At 46.8% G+C, this 15,104-nt stretch overlaps 1 protein-coding gene across 1 annotated transcript; it reads right to left on the reverse strand.

Annotated features, from left to right (window-relative positions):
- Positions 1-210: 210 nt before the first annotated feature.
- CCNL1 (cyclin L1) lies at positions 211-13,147 on the reverse strand. Its single transcript, XM_054385783.1, has 11 exons — positions 13,037-13,147; positions 12,720-12,794; positions 12,425-12,534; positions 5,938-6,058; positions 5,499-5,563; positions 3,876-3,975; positions 3,656-3,760; positions 3,268-3,409; positions 1,837-1,948; positions 1,630-1,728; positions 211-562 (listed from the first exon to the last, which is right to left on the reverse strand). Exons 1-11 carry the CDS (start codon positions 13,130-13,132, stop codon positions 211-213), a joined length of 1,377 nt encoding a protein of 458 aa, XP_054241758.1. The 5' UTR covers positions 13,133-13,147.
- Positions 13,148-15,104: the final 1,957 nt, after the last annotated feature.

The raw sequence follows: 15,104 nt of genomic DNA on the forward strand, positions 1-15,104 counted from the left end.
AGCCCCACAAGCAAGAGAGGAAACAAACCAAACCCAGGCAAAGAAAATAAAAAAAAAAGAAAGAAAGCAGTAACAACAACAGAAAAAAAGCAGGAGGAAAGCAGCCTGCTCGGAGCCTCAGAAATCTGGGGTTGCTTTAATGCCTCAGCTGCTGCTCTGCTGTTGCAGTGCCGTCAGTCCGTGGGGTGCCGGCCCTGTGCCGGCCATGGCTCAGCGGCGGTGCCGGCCGTGCCCCGAGCGGCCGCTGCCATGGTGCTTGCCCTTGTGGGCCCTGTCGAAGGAGCGGGAGCGCTCCCGCCGCTCCCGGTGGTGGCCTCGCTCGTGCCTGTGCTTCTTGGCAGCCTCCGAGTGCTCCCTGGATTTGCTCTGGGAACGGGAACGGGATTTTTTCCTCTTGTGGCCGTGCCTGTTGGTGCTCTTCAGCTCTTCCCTGCCGTGCTTGGCCTTCAGGTGCGGGGAGGAGCCGTGGTTGTGGTGGCGCCGTGGGCTGCCGCTGTGGCTGCGGGACCGGCTCCGCGACCTCGAGCTGTAGGTGCCCGAGAGGCTCCGACGGTTGTTGTAGCTGCCAGAGAGGGGGAGGAAGAAGCTGCAATCAGTGCTCAACAGCTTCCAGGTCCATAATTATTCACCACTGAAGTACCTAAGGGGCCTACGAGGAAGCTGGGGAGGGACCTTCAACAAGGGCTTGCAGTGACTGGGGGAGGAACAATGGCTTTGAGCTGGGAGAGAGGAGATTGAGACTGGAAGTTAGGAAGAAATTCTTGCCAGCGAGGATGGGGAGACACTGGCACAGGTTGCCCAGGCAGGCTGTGGATGCCTCCTCCCTGGAGGTGTTCCAGGCCAGGCTGGATGAGGCCTTGAGCATCCTGGGTTGGTGGGAGGTGTCCCTAGGGGCCCATGGCAGGGGTCGGAACTGAATGATCTTGAAGGTCCCTTCCAACCCAACCCATTCTATGAATCCATCTATCTTGAAGGTCTTTTATCAATGATGAATGATAGTGAGCAGGCCAAAACATGTCTAGGAGTTGATCTCATTTAAAAAAAGCCCAAAGTGTGGTGTCTTTTGCAATGGCTCCTCCACCTGGTCAAAGATCTTCCCCTCGACATCAGACTGCAAACTGGTTATTGCACTTTTGTCCTTTCCAGGGTCAGCAATGCTTCACTGAGATCCAAGTTGGGAACTTCCAACCTCAGATGTCATCCTCAAGACTCTTTGAATATATAAATGTATGTGAAGCCAGCAGCTTCCACTGAGTGACCCTGCACAGCTCCTCCTCTTCCTCAGTCACAGAATCAGAGAATCATTAAGGTTGAATAAGACCTTTAAGATCATCCAGTCCAATGTAACCCAACTACCATGACTACAAGAAGAGCCATCACACCCCACCACATCAGAGACCTCCTCCTATCCATTTGGAAGCTGCAACCCTATGGCACCTGTGCCAAGCACCTACAAGCTACCTGGAGTGGCTCCTTGGAATCACAGAAGGGACCAACCTTCAACATAAGACCACCATGGCCATTAACCCACAAAAAGCCCTGCTGAAGTATCCCAGAAGAAAAAGACAAACCTCCAGAGTCCCTGTTGTCTCCCCACAACCCCCCCAGCAAAAACCAACCCCCACTTACTGCCGCCGGGGAGTGTGAGACCGAGACCTTGACTTTGTCCTTGACCTCGACCGACTCATGCTTCTGCTGCTCCTACTCCTCTTGCTTTCTTTCCTCATGCTTGGGGGGAGGGGAAAAAAAAACCAACAGGGTTACACTTCTGAGGTGCTGGGTGTCCCCAGGAAGTAGCTCAGAAGTCCTCCTTGGCAGGAAGAAGCTTTTACCCACCCGTTGTAGGGGCTCTTTGAAGCCTGCTGCCGCTCCTCTGGCTCCTTTTTAATGGGTTTGGTATTCAGAAACACTGGAGACTTCTCTTCAGTTTTGACTTCTCTTGGGGAAGCTGGGAATTGAATTTGAGTTCCAAATGAGCAGTTTTATTTAGCAGGAACACATTTGTATCCTTTTTCACCTTTGCCAGTCCCTGTCCAAACCCAGACCAGCTCAACAGCTACAGTTTCACCCCAGCTTTCCACTTAGGAGCATACTCCCAGCACCCAGTAAGGTGCCCCTGGGGAGACACAGCTGCCAGCAGTGGGGAGACCACCACAGTGACCTTCACACCAAGCAGCCAGGATCATTTGAGAGCTCCCCCACCACAGCCCAAGTGGCACAGAAGAAAAGCTGCCCTTCTGGTCCTCAAGACTAAGATCTTACAGACCTTTAAGATCAATGAGTCCAACTATCATCTAACCCTACCCAGGGTGCTGCTAACCCACGGCCCTTCACCACCACATCCCTGCCTCTCAGAAACACCTCTGGGGATGGGGATTCAACCTGTGGCAGCATTTGGGAACCCTTTAAGTGATGAAATTCCTTCTAATCTCCAATTTAAACATCCCCTGCTGCAGCTGAGTCATTTCCTCTTGTGCTGCCACTTGTTACTAGGGAGAAGAGACCAACCCCCACCTGACTCCAACCTCCTCTCAGGAAATTGTTAAGTCTCAATGGTCCTATTTTCATTCAAACTCTTCTAACCCAGGCTCCCACCCCACAGGAGTAAGAAAAAGCTCTTGTTCTGACATTTGCCAGCTCAAAAAGTGGCTGCAAACTCAGAGGAATTGCTCTTGAGGAGGAAACTGCTACCAGTATTGCTTTCTCAGAGCATCCCTTAAGCTTCCTGAAGCAGCCATTTAAACAAGGGCCTCTGTTGTCACCTTCAACCACCATCTCTGGACCAATGATCAGAGAATCATTTTGGTTGGAAAAGCTCTCTAAGATCACTGAGTCCAGCCAGCAATCCAACACCACCATCGCCATTAAACCATGTCCCAGAGTGCCATGGCCACACCTTTCTTGAACACCTCCAGATTTACTGGCAGGCTCAAGAGATGCGTGACAGCAGCTGAGTCACTCTAATGCCAAGACAGCACTGAAACCCTCCCTCCTGCATTTCCTGACCACAAACTGTGGAAGGATGGAGTAAATCATCTCTTTTCCCTCTGTCTGCTCTTTCAAGGCATTGAAACTGGTTTTGTTTGAAACTAGTTTTACTCTGTGTTTTACAAGGTAGGTTTTTCTTGCTCCTTAGTTCTGTAAGACTCAACTATCTGGCAGCAAACTTGCCTTTCTTTTTTTTTTTTCCTTCTTTTATGACTTAGAGACAGTGATTTAGAACTTAAATAGTACCATGTGGAGTTTCTGCTTAGAAAGTAAACTTACATGGTTTAGATGCAGGAGAAAAGCCACCCAGGGTTGAAAGTGCTGGAGTTCCATCTGGATTCAAACCTTTTGCCTTCAGCTTAGCTTCCTGTAGTGCCATTTTCCTCTTTTCTACTTCTTTATCCAGAAATTCATAATTGGGCTGTGAAAGTAGCACTGTGGTAAGAAGCTAGACTAACTCAATTCATATTTTCATCTAATTTTTCAAGAATGTTTAATTCTCCTTTGCTCAGCTGCCCAGCAACATGACTAAGTTCTGTTATTTGTTCTCATGCTGCCCTCAGAGGAGTGGCCACAGGGCAGAGCCTTTCCAATTAAGAGATCTACATGAAGAGAGCTGAGGCAGCACTGAGCCTTGCCCAGAAAGAACAAAACAGCTCCTAGTTACCTTCTTTCTGGTGTAAAGCTTGAGAGTTGTTAAGCAGATCTCCTGAATCTCCTCTTCCGTGGTGCCAAAGAGCAAGAACCAGTGAGGACGGGTGGGGAGTGGAATCTGAAAGAGAAACAGGAAGAGAGATTAGGAGGAGATTGCAGAGCAGGCTTTTGTTTGAAAGCCTTGCAGTCATTAGCCAGGTTATCTGGGCTAACAGGCAGGCAGCAATACCCACCTGCAGAGCTCGAGCAGCCAGGTAAATGCAAGCACAAGCTATGGTCTCTGGCTGGAAGCGCACAAAGACATTTGTCCGGAGGCTGTCATTCATGTAATTCCTGAAATAAGGAAAGATGGGAAGGTTGGATCTCAGGTTTGCAGCTGTATTTAGAGGAGAAAAAAGACTGGAGACTCAATTGACTTTATTATTTTTTCTGTTATTAAACACTTGGGTCAGTTTGGATCAACTGCATTGGATCTTTACGTTTCTTGCTTCTGTAACAACCTATCATGGAATTCCAGGTTGGAAGGGACCTCGAGGATCATCTGGTCCAACCTTTCAACTTTTTGCAATGTTGTTGTCTGGACACCCCCATGGCCAAAAAAAAAAAAAAAGCTCTGCCACCCCAAAGCAAGTAGCAGTATGTAACAGTTGCTTTCTAGGCAGGCATGTTAAGTTATACAGAATCCCAGAATCGTTTTGGTTGGAAAAGACCTCTAAGATCATCATGTCCAACCACTGGCCTAGCACCACCATGGCCCTTAGACCACGCACCATGAAGTGTCCAGTGAGTTAAACAAGCACTTTTCATCTGCCCAGTTGTGTTTTAAACACCAATGCTCTTGATATTTAAAGACCAAGACACTTAAAACTCAAATGCAAGCAGGAAAGTGTGGCATAGCTGTAACCTACCAGTGTCCAGAGGCTAGATGCAACCTATGAAGTTCATAAAGACATTGCATTGAAATCCTACATGAGCCTTGAGTCACATTCACTTCATCCAGAGAGAGAGAAGCAGCCCATTTGCTCACTGAGCCTTGGAAAAAGCCCTGCACATTAGTAAAGGGGTCTCCCACTTGGCTAAAGCTACTGCTCTCCCACTAGGGTGGCACTGCCAAGCAGGACATGGCAAGAGCTGCAGGTAAAGAGCAGAGAGCTCCATCCATTTCTAAGTTAAACTGAGCTACAGGAGAGACAGGAAGAGCAGTCAGGAAATATTGACTCGAGAGAAAACCAGGCCAGGTATGGCTTTTAAGTTCAACATGCTGCATGCACTGCAATGGTCTTGTTTGTTTTGCACTCCAGTTTAGCCAAATGCTACATCAGCTACAGAAAAGTGACCCCCAGGTGGCCTTTAAAAAAACCCCACTTCTTACACAGTAGCTAGGCAACAACAAAATAAAAACACACGTAGAGACATTGTCAACAGTTAACTTCTGAAAGCAAATATACAAATCCTGTGGGCACCCCGCCAGAACTAGAAGATGCTGCCCGATGGATATGGACCACTTCAGTGAATCTCGGATGAGAGCTTGCACTGGGTTGGTTGGAGAGAAGGGCAGCCAAACAGGCCATCCCCAGGTCATGGGCTGAGGTGCAGAGGGCAGAGCTCTATGACTTACCATCAGGGACTACCCTTTAATTAAAGAGTAGAAAAAAGAACAAAGTTAAATTGAGTTCTCCGTGGGTGACGTTGGAATCAAGCCACGAAAATAGTAAGCAGAAACAAGCACCAAGATGTTTGCCATCTATTTCCAACTGCAACAACTTACATCTGATTGCTTTGCATAGGGATCAGCAGGCTTCTTATTTCTGCTACTATTTTCCTGGCTAGCAAAGAAATAGAAAATAGCAACTTACCAGGCTGTCTGTACCAGGGTTTGGTTACGTTCACATTCTAGGACTTGTAAATACATAACAATGATCTGAGGAAAAAAAAAGAGGGGGAGAGGGTAATTGTCAGTTTTGCCATAGAAAGCAACAAGGAGGAAGTAAGCACAATCAAACAGCAAGCCAGAGCAATGCTGTTTCCTTTCCTAAGATTCCACTGTAAGCTCACATTATCTAACCCCATTCACACTGCTCATTTTATCACTTCTCCATCATTTTCCAAACCAGGCACCTTTAACGTTGCCCAATTTCTACCACAGTCGGAAGCACTGTGGCAAAGAGCTAAACTACTAAGGAATAAAGAGAAGGATTCAGGTCATTTTGACACCTGTGTTTCCCCTCCCACACCTCACAACGAGGTCATCAAGGCAGAACAACGTTTACAGTTGGATTCTTGTTGACAACTCACCTTGTGTGGATGCTTGACATGAACACAAAATCCCAACTCCTTCAGTACCCTCCTTTCTGCTTTGATTACTTGATTTTTGGTGTTTATGTAGTTCTGATCAAGTATCAGGGGGCTTGGAGTCCTATAGTTTGCAAGAAATAAAATCAAAACTGTTTTGCATATCCAAAAAGAGTGGCATCTCTCTTTTCCCTTCCAACCAACTAATGGCAACAGAAACCGTTTTTTCAACTCCTGCAAGCAAGTTTAAGCATTAATCTTGTGCTGTCCAAGTTTAGATAAACTAGTTTAGCCTCTGCTTCTCACTAACTAGGGATTACATGGCCAAGACAAAACAAAAAATAAAATAAAAAAAAGAACCTTTTGCTATGGTGTGTGCAGACTATGCTGGCTCCAGCTGCTGGGATGAAGATGACAGTGAAGAGCTCAAAGAACCTTTACACTTCAGGAGAGGGGTGTAAAGGTGGAATCAGTGCAACACCTTTGCTAGGTGGTGATATTGAAGTAGCAAGGTTGTGCTTTGTAAGACTGCAGCTTCATGTGCACTGGAAGACAAGATGATTGAGATCTTCAGAGAACAAGACAGCCCTGCTGCTGTGACAGACGGGAAGTAAAGCAAAGATCATCACTTCCAAAACGTTTGACAAGATGCTCTCACTGCTGCACCTGCTAGCCAGAGGCTATCGTGGCACTCCTGCTCTTTGCATTTGCAAACCAAGAGTTCACTGCACAAAGATTCCCAACTCTAGCACTATCAACTCACAATTCCTTCCAAATCCAACACCTCAACTCTCCAAAGTATTTAGAATCATATAATAGCTTTGGTTGGAAAAGCCTTCTAAGATCATCAAGTCCAACCTTCAACCCAACACCACCATGGCCACTAAACCATGTCCCCAAGTGCCACAGCCACAGGTTTCTGGAACTTCTCCAGGGATGGGGACTCCACCACCTGCCTCAGCAGTGCGTTCCAGCACCTGACCACTCTTGCAGCAAAGAAATTTTTCCTGATGTCCACCCTAAACCTCTCCTGGCATAATTTGAGGCTATTTCTTTAACTCCAAGAACTTGCTGTGTGGTCTATGCACAAATCTCACACTGCATTTCAGATTTTCTTTGTCTGTGCTTAGGTTTGACCTTCCAGCACCCCATACTGTGGATTTGATACCATTTCCTCCGAAGACAGACCAGCTTTTGCCTTGTTTGGAACTCCTCACATATTCCATGTGCTTTCCAACACAGAAGAACGTTTGTGCAACCAGCTACACAGCCACAGTTTTGTTTACAAGCTGGATCTAGTCCAGCCCAAGCACTGGTGACCAAGTTATTAATCACCTTCAGAAGAAAAAAAGTACTGCAAAGCGGATTGAAAATCCAGCTTCTCTGCTCAGACAAAAGATTTCACTACTAACTCATCTTTTTGGACTCCATGCAAGTTCCACGAGTGGATCACACTGCCCTGATAGGTAAAGTACACAAAAATCACTCAGAACCCCCAAGTTTCCCCCCTCAGGAAGAAAAAGTTGATTTAATTACAAGCTGAAGGGCTTCCTGACTTCGATAAGCCACAATTCCTGGTATGATGGCTCCAGTCACTTGGAAGGATGCTCGTGGCCATTGGCCAAAGAATACAAGCAGCCACTCACTTCACTCACCAAAGTCTCCTGTTATACATCCCTGCTCTTCCCAAGAGACTGAGAAGCAGCTCCTGAGAGGTCTGAAACGAATCACTGCAGCTTCCTGGTACCAGAGGGTCCTGCAGTCTGAGTACAAGCCTTATTACTTCTGTCTCCTCAAAGATTCCAATGTTTTCCATGTTAACCACAAGTCCCTCCTCTCACTGATTGTTGCTCAGCAGGACAAAGCCTGTGGTTTCAGCTGCCCTAGGTATAACACAGCCACCAAATGGGCTTTGTTGGGTTGGGCCTTGTTCTCTCCACAAATTGCCTGGAAAAGAAAACCTTGTAAAGCCTCTTTCAGGTGACTGCTTCAGCAGAGGCTGTGACTATCTCACCACTCCAGCACTACAAAGTCTGTCTGAACACAATAGCCTGGAGTGACAGAACCAAGCTGAACCTCTTCAGATAAATAAAACTGATTCAATTCCAAATTATTTCAGCTACATTGGGGTTTGTAACAACATTTCCTCCAATACTGCTTTACATTTTACATTCACAGGACCTGAAGGCATCACTCAGAGTGAGTCTAGGCGTCCAGGCTCAGCTTATCTTGTTAGCAGCATACTTCAGAGGTGACAAATCTTGGATCAAACAGGGCAGCTAGGACTTCCAGTCTAAAAAACAAATCAGCAGTGGGACAACATGCGCCAGCAGATCACTATCTCCACACCTCTGCATGCTCTGAAAGCTGCCTACATTCAGTATTATGGAAACACAATAAGGCAGCTGGAAGTGCAAGAGCAAAGACTGTGAGCCTTAGGGCATGTCAAGTTTTCACTGTCCTTCCAAAGGGCCACAGGATCAGCAGAGTCTTTGGATCAGTTCACACTGTGGTTGTACAACTCTGACAGCAAAGCCATAGGAAACTTTCAGTTAAGACACTCTGAAGTGTGCTTTAGTCTCTTGTTCCACCTTACTCTGGTCACTTATGACACACAAATGTAGAGGTCTACACAAGCTGTGAAAACCAACACTCGACCCAGAGAGAATTTCCAGAAATAATGGCAAATACAGCCTTTTAGCCACTTAATGCACAAATAAAAGCCTGCAGAAAGCTTTACTGCACCTTATTGCTGGCAAAGGTCAGGTTCCCCACTGTTTAAGGGTTTATCAAGACAGTACTTTCACCATTAATACAAAATTTTGGTTTGCTTCCTCAGTAGAAGCCTCAGAGATTTCCTTTTGGAAAACTTTCTTATTCAGAATGAAAAATCAAGAGGAACTTTACTACTGCTTTTGCTGTACTAAGTTCTCAATCCAAATAATCATTTTAGGTCCAAAACCCAAACCAGATTAAAAAGCTCCTGAGTTCATTTATGAGCCAGAAGCTTCCAGGCCTGTAGAGCCAAGCAGTTACTAATTCTTAGTTTGAATCTGCTCTTGTAGATCAGCACTAAAGCTCCAGGGGAGACTTTAGAACAGAGGGCACACAGTGCCCATCCTGGTGACCATCCACCACTTAAGTCACAAAACTTCCTTGTCCTTACTGTGTAACACCCCAGACACTGTAACGTGTTTGTAGCAATAATTAAGTTACAAATGTCCTTCTTGTAAGTCCCTCTGGCAACCAAAACCTAAGTTCTCAACACAGCTCCAGCTTTGTTTGAGGCAGTATTAATGTTTGGTGTCTTTGGAATGTCTACCAATTTGGCATAGTGCCCTGTGTGTCATTTTGTTCACACAAAAAAAGTACTTTATATCATCAGTGTCTTGTTTCAAAGAGCAAATCTCTCTGCTGCCAGGCAGTGAGTTCTGTTTGTCTCCAGCATTGTTGAGTACAAGCACCATGGGTTTACAGCACAGTTTGAAGAACTCTTAAGCAGCGTGTGACATTAATTCAGGCCACTTCCCACACAACTGCACCAACCTGTTGGCTGCAAGAGAAGTAACAAGCAGCTGACCGAGCATCTCCAACCCAACCATTTGTGAGATTACATCAGGAGTCACATTTGGTTCCACTCTCAGGACTTCCTGCAGCTTTCAGGCACATTTCAGATCAGTCAAATCAACCACAAGCTACGTTCAACAGTTGCACTTGGCTCAGAACACAGATGTTTTGGCACACAGTGGTTTTGTTTCAAGAGCAGTACGTTCATAATACGAGCTTTTCTCCATGCACACAAATGTTTTACATGCAGTACTACATGAAGACCCAAAACGCTTGTCCAAAACACTTTGATTTCTTGCTTCTCAGCATTCAAAACACCACCTAGCAGTGACCCAGTGACCTGCAGGTCTTACAGATAGAATATTCCAATGCAACAGATACATAGAAGGGGCTTGCTTACATAGTAATTGATATAAATAGCTTTACAAATGCAAGGCTTAGGTCACCCTCATGTTTGGGGTTTTTTTTTTTTTTTTTTTGGTTTGGTTGTTTTTTTTTTTTTTTACTGCATTTAAACTGCAAAATATACAGAAAGTGGAACTAAGAACTCAAAACTTTAAAGAAACACAGTGAGCCTACTCAAGCTACTCAAACTTCATGTGCAGGGTTAAGTTTCGGTTAACAGAAATACTAGACTAGAGGCAAAGAAAAATAAATAAAAAGAAAGGACAGCAGCCTAACTGCTTGTTTCAAGTTCTGGGTTGTGTGTGAGAAACTAACTACAGCCTAAAGTGTTAGCTTCAAGGGGAGAAAACAAAACAAAACAAAAAAAAAATCAAAGAAATTAAAATAAATGAACAAAGATCAAAGCTAGTATTCTAAAATCCTGGACAGCAAAGAAAAAAGCTTATAACAAGATACAGGAGTTCTTCCAAATGGTTCACCAGCGGCCAACCTGTTAGTCCCCCGATTCCAGTGACCTATTCTCAGAGCACTGGCTTCTCCTTGGGGATTTTCCATACTTCACTCACTGTTGCCATGACGACAGCTTCATCTTTATGTACCACTCCACATCACCCAGGCTTTGGTAAATGTAGCTGGTCGCTGTATAGTCGGTTGCAAGGGAAAAAAGAGTTGAAGTTAATAAGGTGTACAGCAGATGGAATTGTAATCTTGTCAAGTACAGAAAAAAAATTAAAAAATGAATGATTTTACATCCTGCTTGTCCAAAAAAAAAAAAAAGAAAAAAAAAGGCAAGTCTGAATGTCAGACTTTTAGCATCTTTTAAGATTAGTTTCATGCAGATTCAAGTCAGAATCTCAGAGCAACAGTACCCATTTCTCCAGAAAATCATGGGTAGGAGCGCACGATTTCTCTGGACATGATGCATTTTAGGCACCATGTAACATGCACAAGTGACATTCTGATTGGGAACAGGCTAGCTGGAAAGATTTAAGTTCACAGGTTAAGTTCAGTCTCTCTGATCCTTCACACAGCACAAAGAAACAACTGATTTGCATCCTGATTGCAGAGAAAAAGCATTGCATGTGATTAATTAACCTTCACTGCCTGGACTGAGGCCAGAACATTACAAATCACTGAAGCAGCTTCACCAGCTCTAATAACCAGACTCCCTCATCATAACTGAGGTGAGAAACAATGCCCCTGAATTCAGGCAGCACAACTTGACCAATTTCAGGGCCACGAGGGAGAAGAACTTTAAAAATCAAAGGACAAAGCTAAGTTCCAAAGCATGGCACTGAATCACTCTTTTCTCTATAGCTACCTGGGAAAACACAAGCACAAGGCAGTAAAAGCAGAAGTTTTAGGTTCATCAGAAACAAAACCAGGATGAAAACACCAAGACACTGCTGATTTCGCTAAGGGATTTCTACTCTGCTCCTCCGAAGAGGTTACACAGCACTAGAGTTTAAATTCCTGCTGTAACCTGGTGAGACAGAGAAATCAAAACGTGAATTTGAGAACTGAGCTGAAGAATCAAGTCCTTTAGCTATTGATTAACTCACACTTGAAGCCATCAGCCAATATGAGCAAAACTACTCCACCACAGCTGACATCACCTCAGGCTGTAACACTATTGCGTGATAAAGTTAAAAGAATTTGGTGTTTAATAGCAACTTGGACAACTCCTTCCCTTCAAGCATCCCTTGACCCTTCCAACAAGTTAATGTGCTTTACAGGTGAACACACACGGCTTCACAGACAAAAACAGCAGCATGAGGCACTCACAACTGAAAGCAGTTCTACAGCTCAGCAGACAACGACCCAGGCCTGCACACGGATCAGGTGGGCTTACACTCCAACTTCACCAGCACAAGCACACAGCTCTCACTGCTGCCAATTAAAGATGCCTCCAGCTTCCAAGCCTCAAATACACATTCCCTGGTGAAGGAGAGTCATTAAAGCTGCAAACGCTGGAGGCCAAACCACACCTTGCTGCAGATACTTCCTAAAATGGCTTTTTCCTAAACGACAATACTAACATCACTCAGAAAAGCTCAGCTGTCATCTGTTAACTGATTCTTTATTACCACATAACTGCGGTTAGACAACTACATAGTAACAAAAAACTACCCAACAGTGTTAAGAGCCTGGAAAACACAGAGCAACCTACTAATTGGCTACTCAAACTAAGACTATCTTTCAAGAACTACAAGGCATTAAACCAAACCAAATCCAAACCAACGAGCAACAGACCTAAAACTACGATCACAGACGTAAAACTAGAGCCAAGACTCACGACTCGTGGCTAAATAACAAAACCAAATCTACCAAGTGAACAAAAGTAACAAGAGAAGAGTTCAGCACTGAGCTGTACTGCCTACATTGCAGCCAATGAGCACTCCCTTCTCAATTTTAGGTCGTTGAACTTAGCCTGGATAAATACTGTGAACTGAAAAGAACTGGCACTGTACATTAATGATAAAGAGTTGCTGATGTTCATTAACGAAGCTGATCTTACCTTTTGGCTCTTAACTGCCGCAAATGATGGAACACGTTGATCACGTCCCTTATACGGCGAGGTGCCTCTTCAATTTTGGATGCGAGATTGATGCAGGCCATAGCAACAATCTGAAAGGAAGCCCCGTTTCCAGAAAAAAAATTAATTTTTTTATCCTGAATTACCCAACTGAAAAACTCAACCCGTGAGCTAAAGGCTCTTAGAGAGCAGCCTGCTTGGCGTCTGGTGGCCCAGAACAGCGCCTAAAACGCTCGCCCCCAGCCCCAGCTCCCCGCCAGGCCGTATCCGCGCTCACCTCAAAACTGTGTTTGACGAAGGACTTCGAATAGAAAAACCGATGAAACAGCACCTGCCCCGTCGCCATCGCCACCTAAGAACGCAAAAGCGAGGAGGAGAAGGCAGAGCAAAGAGGAGCGGGCGTCAGTCCCGGCGGCCTCACCACCGCCGCCGCCATTTTGTGTCAGGCACCAGCTGGCGCCGCTCCCCCCCTCCCCGCCGCCGCCTCACACGCCCTGCCCGCCGCGCCACAATGGCGGCCGCCGCCCGCCCTGCCGCCCTTCCCTCCCGGCCGTGGCACAGCCGCCCCGGGAAGGCTGCGGGGCTCGCACTCACCTGCGGCAAGCGAAGGAGGATCCCAGCCGCCTGGATCAGCTCGCAGCCCAGGATGCGCAGGTCGGTCTCGCACTGCAGGTCCAGGCCGTCTTGCATGGAGGGAGTAGGCGAGAGGCGCTCCTCGGGGATAAGCGAGTGGTCGATCGTCAGCGACACCTCCGAGTAAAGCCGGTCGCCGATAAGAATTCCCGGAGCGACGGGAGGCGGCGGCGGAGGGGCGGCCGTGGTTGCGGCAGCGGTAGCGGTAGCAGCAGCGACTGTAGCGGCGGTAGAGGCAGCAGGCGGGGGGGGCGGCTGTGTAGCAGCGGAGGCCATGATGGCGGAGAACGTCCGCACCCCGAGCCGGCCACGCACAGACTAGCGCGGCCCGGCGCCGTGACGCAGCACACAGCAGCGCCTGCGCGCCGCACCACGGGAAACAAATAGTCCGCCGGCTCCGCCCAGGCCGGGCGCCGCGGCCTTGGAGCAACCGGCCGCAGCGGGTACCGAGAACGAGGAGCTAGGCTTGGGTTTGATCGGTGCTGCCATTCTCCCTTAGATACGGTGGCTGAACCCGATCGCGGGGGCTCTCGGTGAGATGAACGTGGCGGGCGCGGACCGGGCCGCTCGGTTGACGCCGGGAGGGGACCAGGCCCAGGCCCTGGCCTCGGTCGCATCGGTGGTTGCCTCGGGTGGGATGTGCCCTGACTGAAGATTCATAGAATTGTCAGGGTTGGAAGGGGCCTCAAGGATCATCCAGCTCCAACCCCCTGCCATGGGCAGGGACACCTCCCACCAGCACAGCTTGCTCAAGGCCTCATCCAGCCTGGCCTGAAACACCTCCAGGGAGGAGGCTTCTGTGACCTCCCTGGGCAAGATCAGCCGGCGCAGGGGCCCAGGATACGGCTGAGCCTCTGTTTCCCTCCCAGCGGCTCCACTGCAGCCGATCCGGCCCCCGGTGTGCAGAGGCTGGGAGTGGCAGTAGGAAATGGGGCATTAATTCAACATTTTTTCCATTATTTTTCCACTGCAAACCGCATTAAACGGTGAAAAATAACTTGCAGCACTCACAGAAGCAGAAAAAATGGGAAATGTGCTGTTAAAATATGGTTTAAAAAACATAGGGTTTAACTGGTTTGGGCATGGGGGTGTAGTAGGGATTTGGATGTTCATGATATGTCACACTTGGGGGGAAAAATCCTTAAAATGAAGAAAATAATAAAAAACGGTGGCTGTGGTGCAGCAGTGAGAGACAGTGAGCTGTGTGTTTCCAGGCAAGAAGCATACTCCAGGAAAAAAATGACTTCATTTATTAATAAATTAAAAATTAAAGCATTTATGGACATCTTAAGCCTTGTACAGAAATAAAGGTTGTCTCGCACATCACTCCGTGGTTGTCTTGTGTTGCTCAAAGGCATTGAGATCCTGAACCCCACAAAACACCACAGTTTGCAGACCCAGTTCTGGAGGGTTTTGCCTCATTTAGCTACTCAGCAGCACAGAGGATTAGGAGCTGCTTGGGCCACTATTCTCAGCTTTAATTGCTAGAAATGTGTTGTCTTCTCAGTCCTGACAAGTGATTCTTGTGTTTATTTGCTAAGGCTCTGATCTAAATGAACACATTAATTAGGAAAAGAGCTTCTCCCCTTCCACCTTCATACGCTTCATATCTTGAATGTGCCCCCGTAGAAAACTAGAAGACACTGTAAAGATTTTTAAGTTGGTGCACAGGTAAATAGAACCTAATTTCAAACTTGGATTGCCTACTGTGATCTTTTGTGTTGGCTTTATCTCCTAAGCCAAAACCAGATTTTTTTTTCTCACTTCTGATGGAATTGTTTTGGTAGGAACAGACCTTTAAGATCATGGAGTCTGACCATTAACCCAGCACTGCCAGGACATCACTAAACCACATCCTTCAGCACCACATCTCTGCCTCTTTGAAACCCCTCCAGGATGGGGACTCCCTGGGTAGCTTCGTCCAGAGCTTCTTCTGGGAAGAAATTGTTCCTCATAGAATCAGTCAGGGTTGGAAGGGACCACAAGGATCATCCAGTTCCAACCCCCCTGCCATGGGCAGGGACACCTC

The sequence above is a fragment of the Indicator indicator genome, chromosome 13, assembly GCF_027791375.1.
Source record: "Indicator indicator isolate 239-I01 chromosome 13, UM_Iind_1.1, whole genome shotgun sequence".
In the NCBI taxonomy this organism is placed as follows: domain Eukaryota; kingdom Metazoa; phylum Chordata; class Aves; order Piciformes; family Indicatoridae; genus Indicator; species Indicator indicator.

Coding starts and splice junctions, on each gene's coding strand:
- CCNL1 (XM_054385783.1), bottom strand. CDS start 13,132: ATGCAAGACGGCCTGGACCTGCAGTGCGAGACCGACCTGCGCATCCTG. Junction 3,410..3,655: donor AGCTTTACACCAGAAAGAAG/GTAACTAGGAGC, acceptor CTACTTTCACAG/CCCAATTATGAATTTCTGGA. Junction 1,949..3,267: donor TTCTCCTGCATCTAAACCAT/GTAAGTTTACTT, acceptor TTCAATTCCCAG/CTTCCCCAAGAGAAGTCAAA.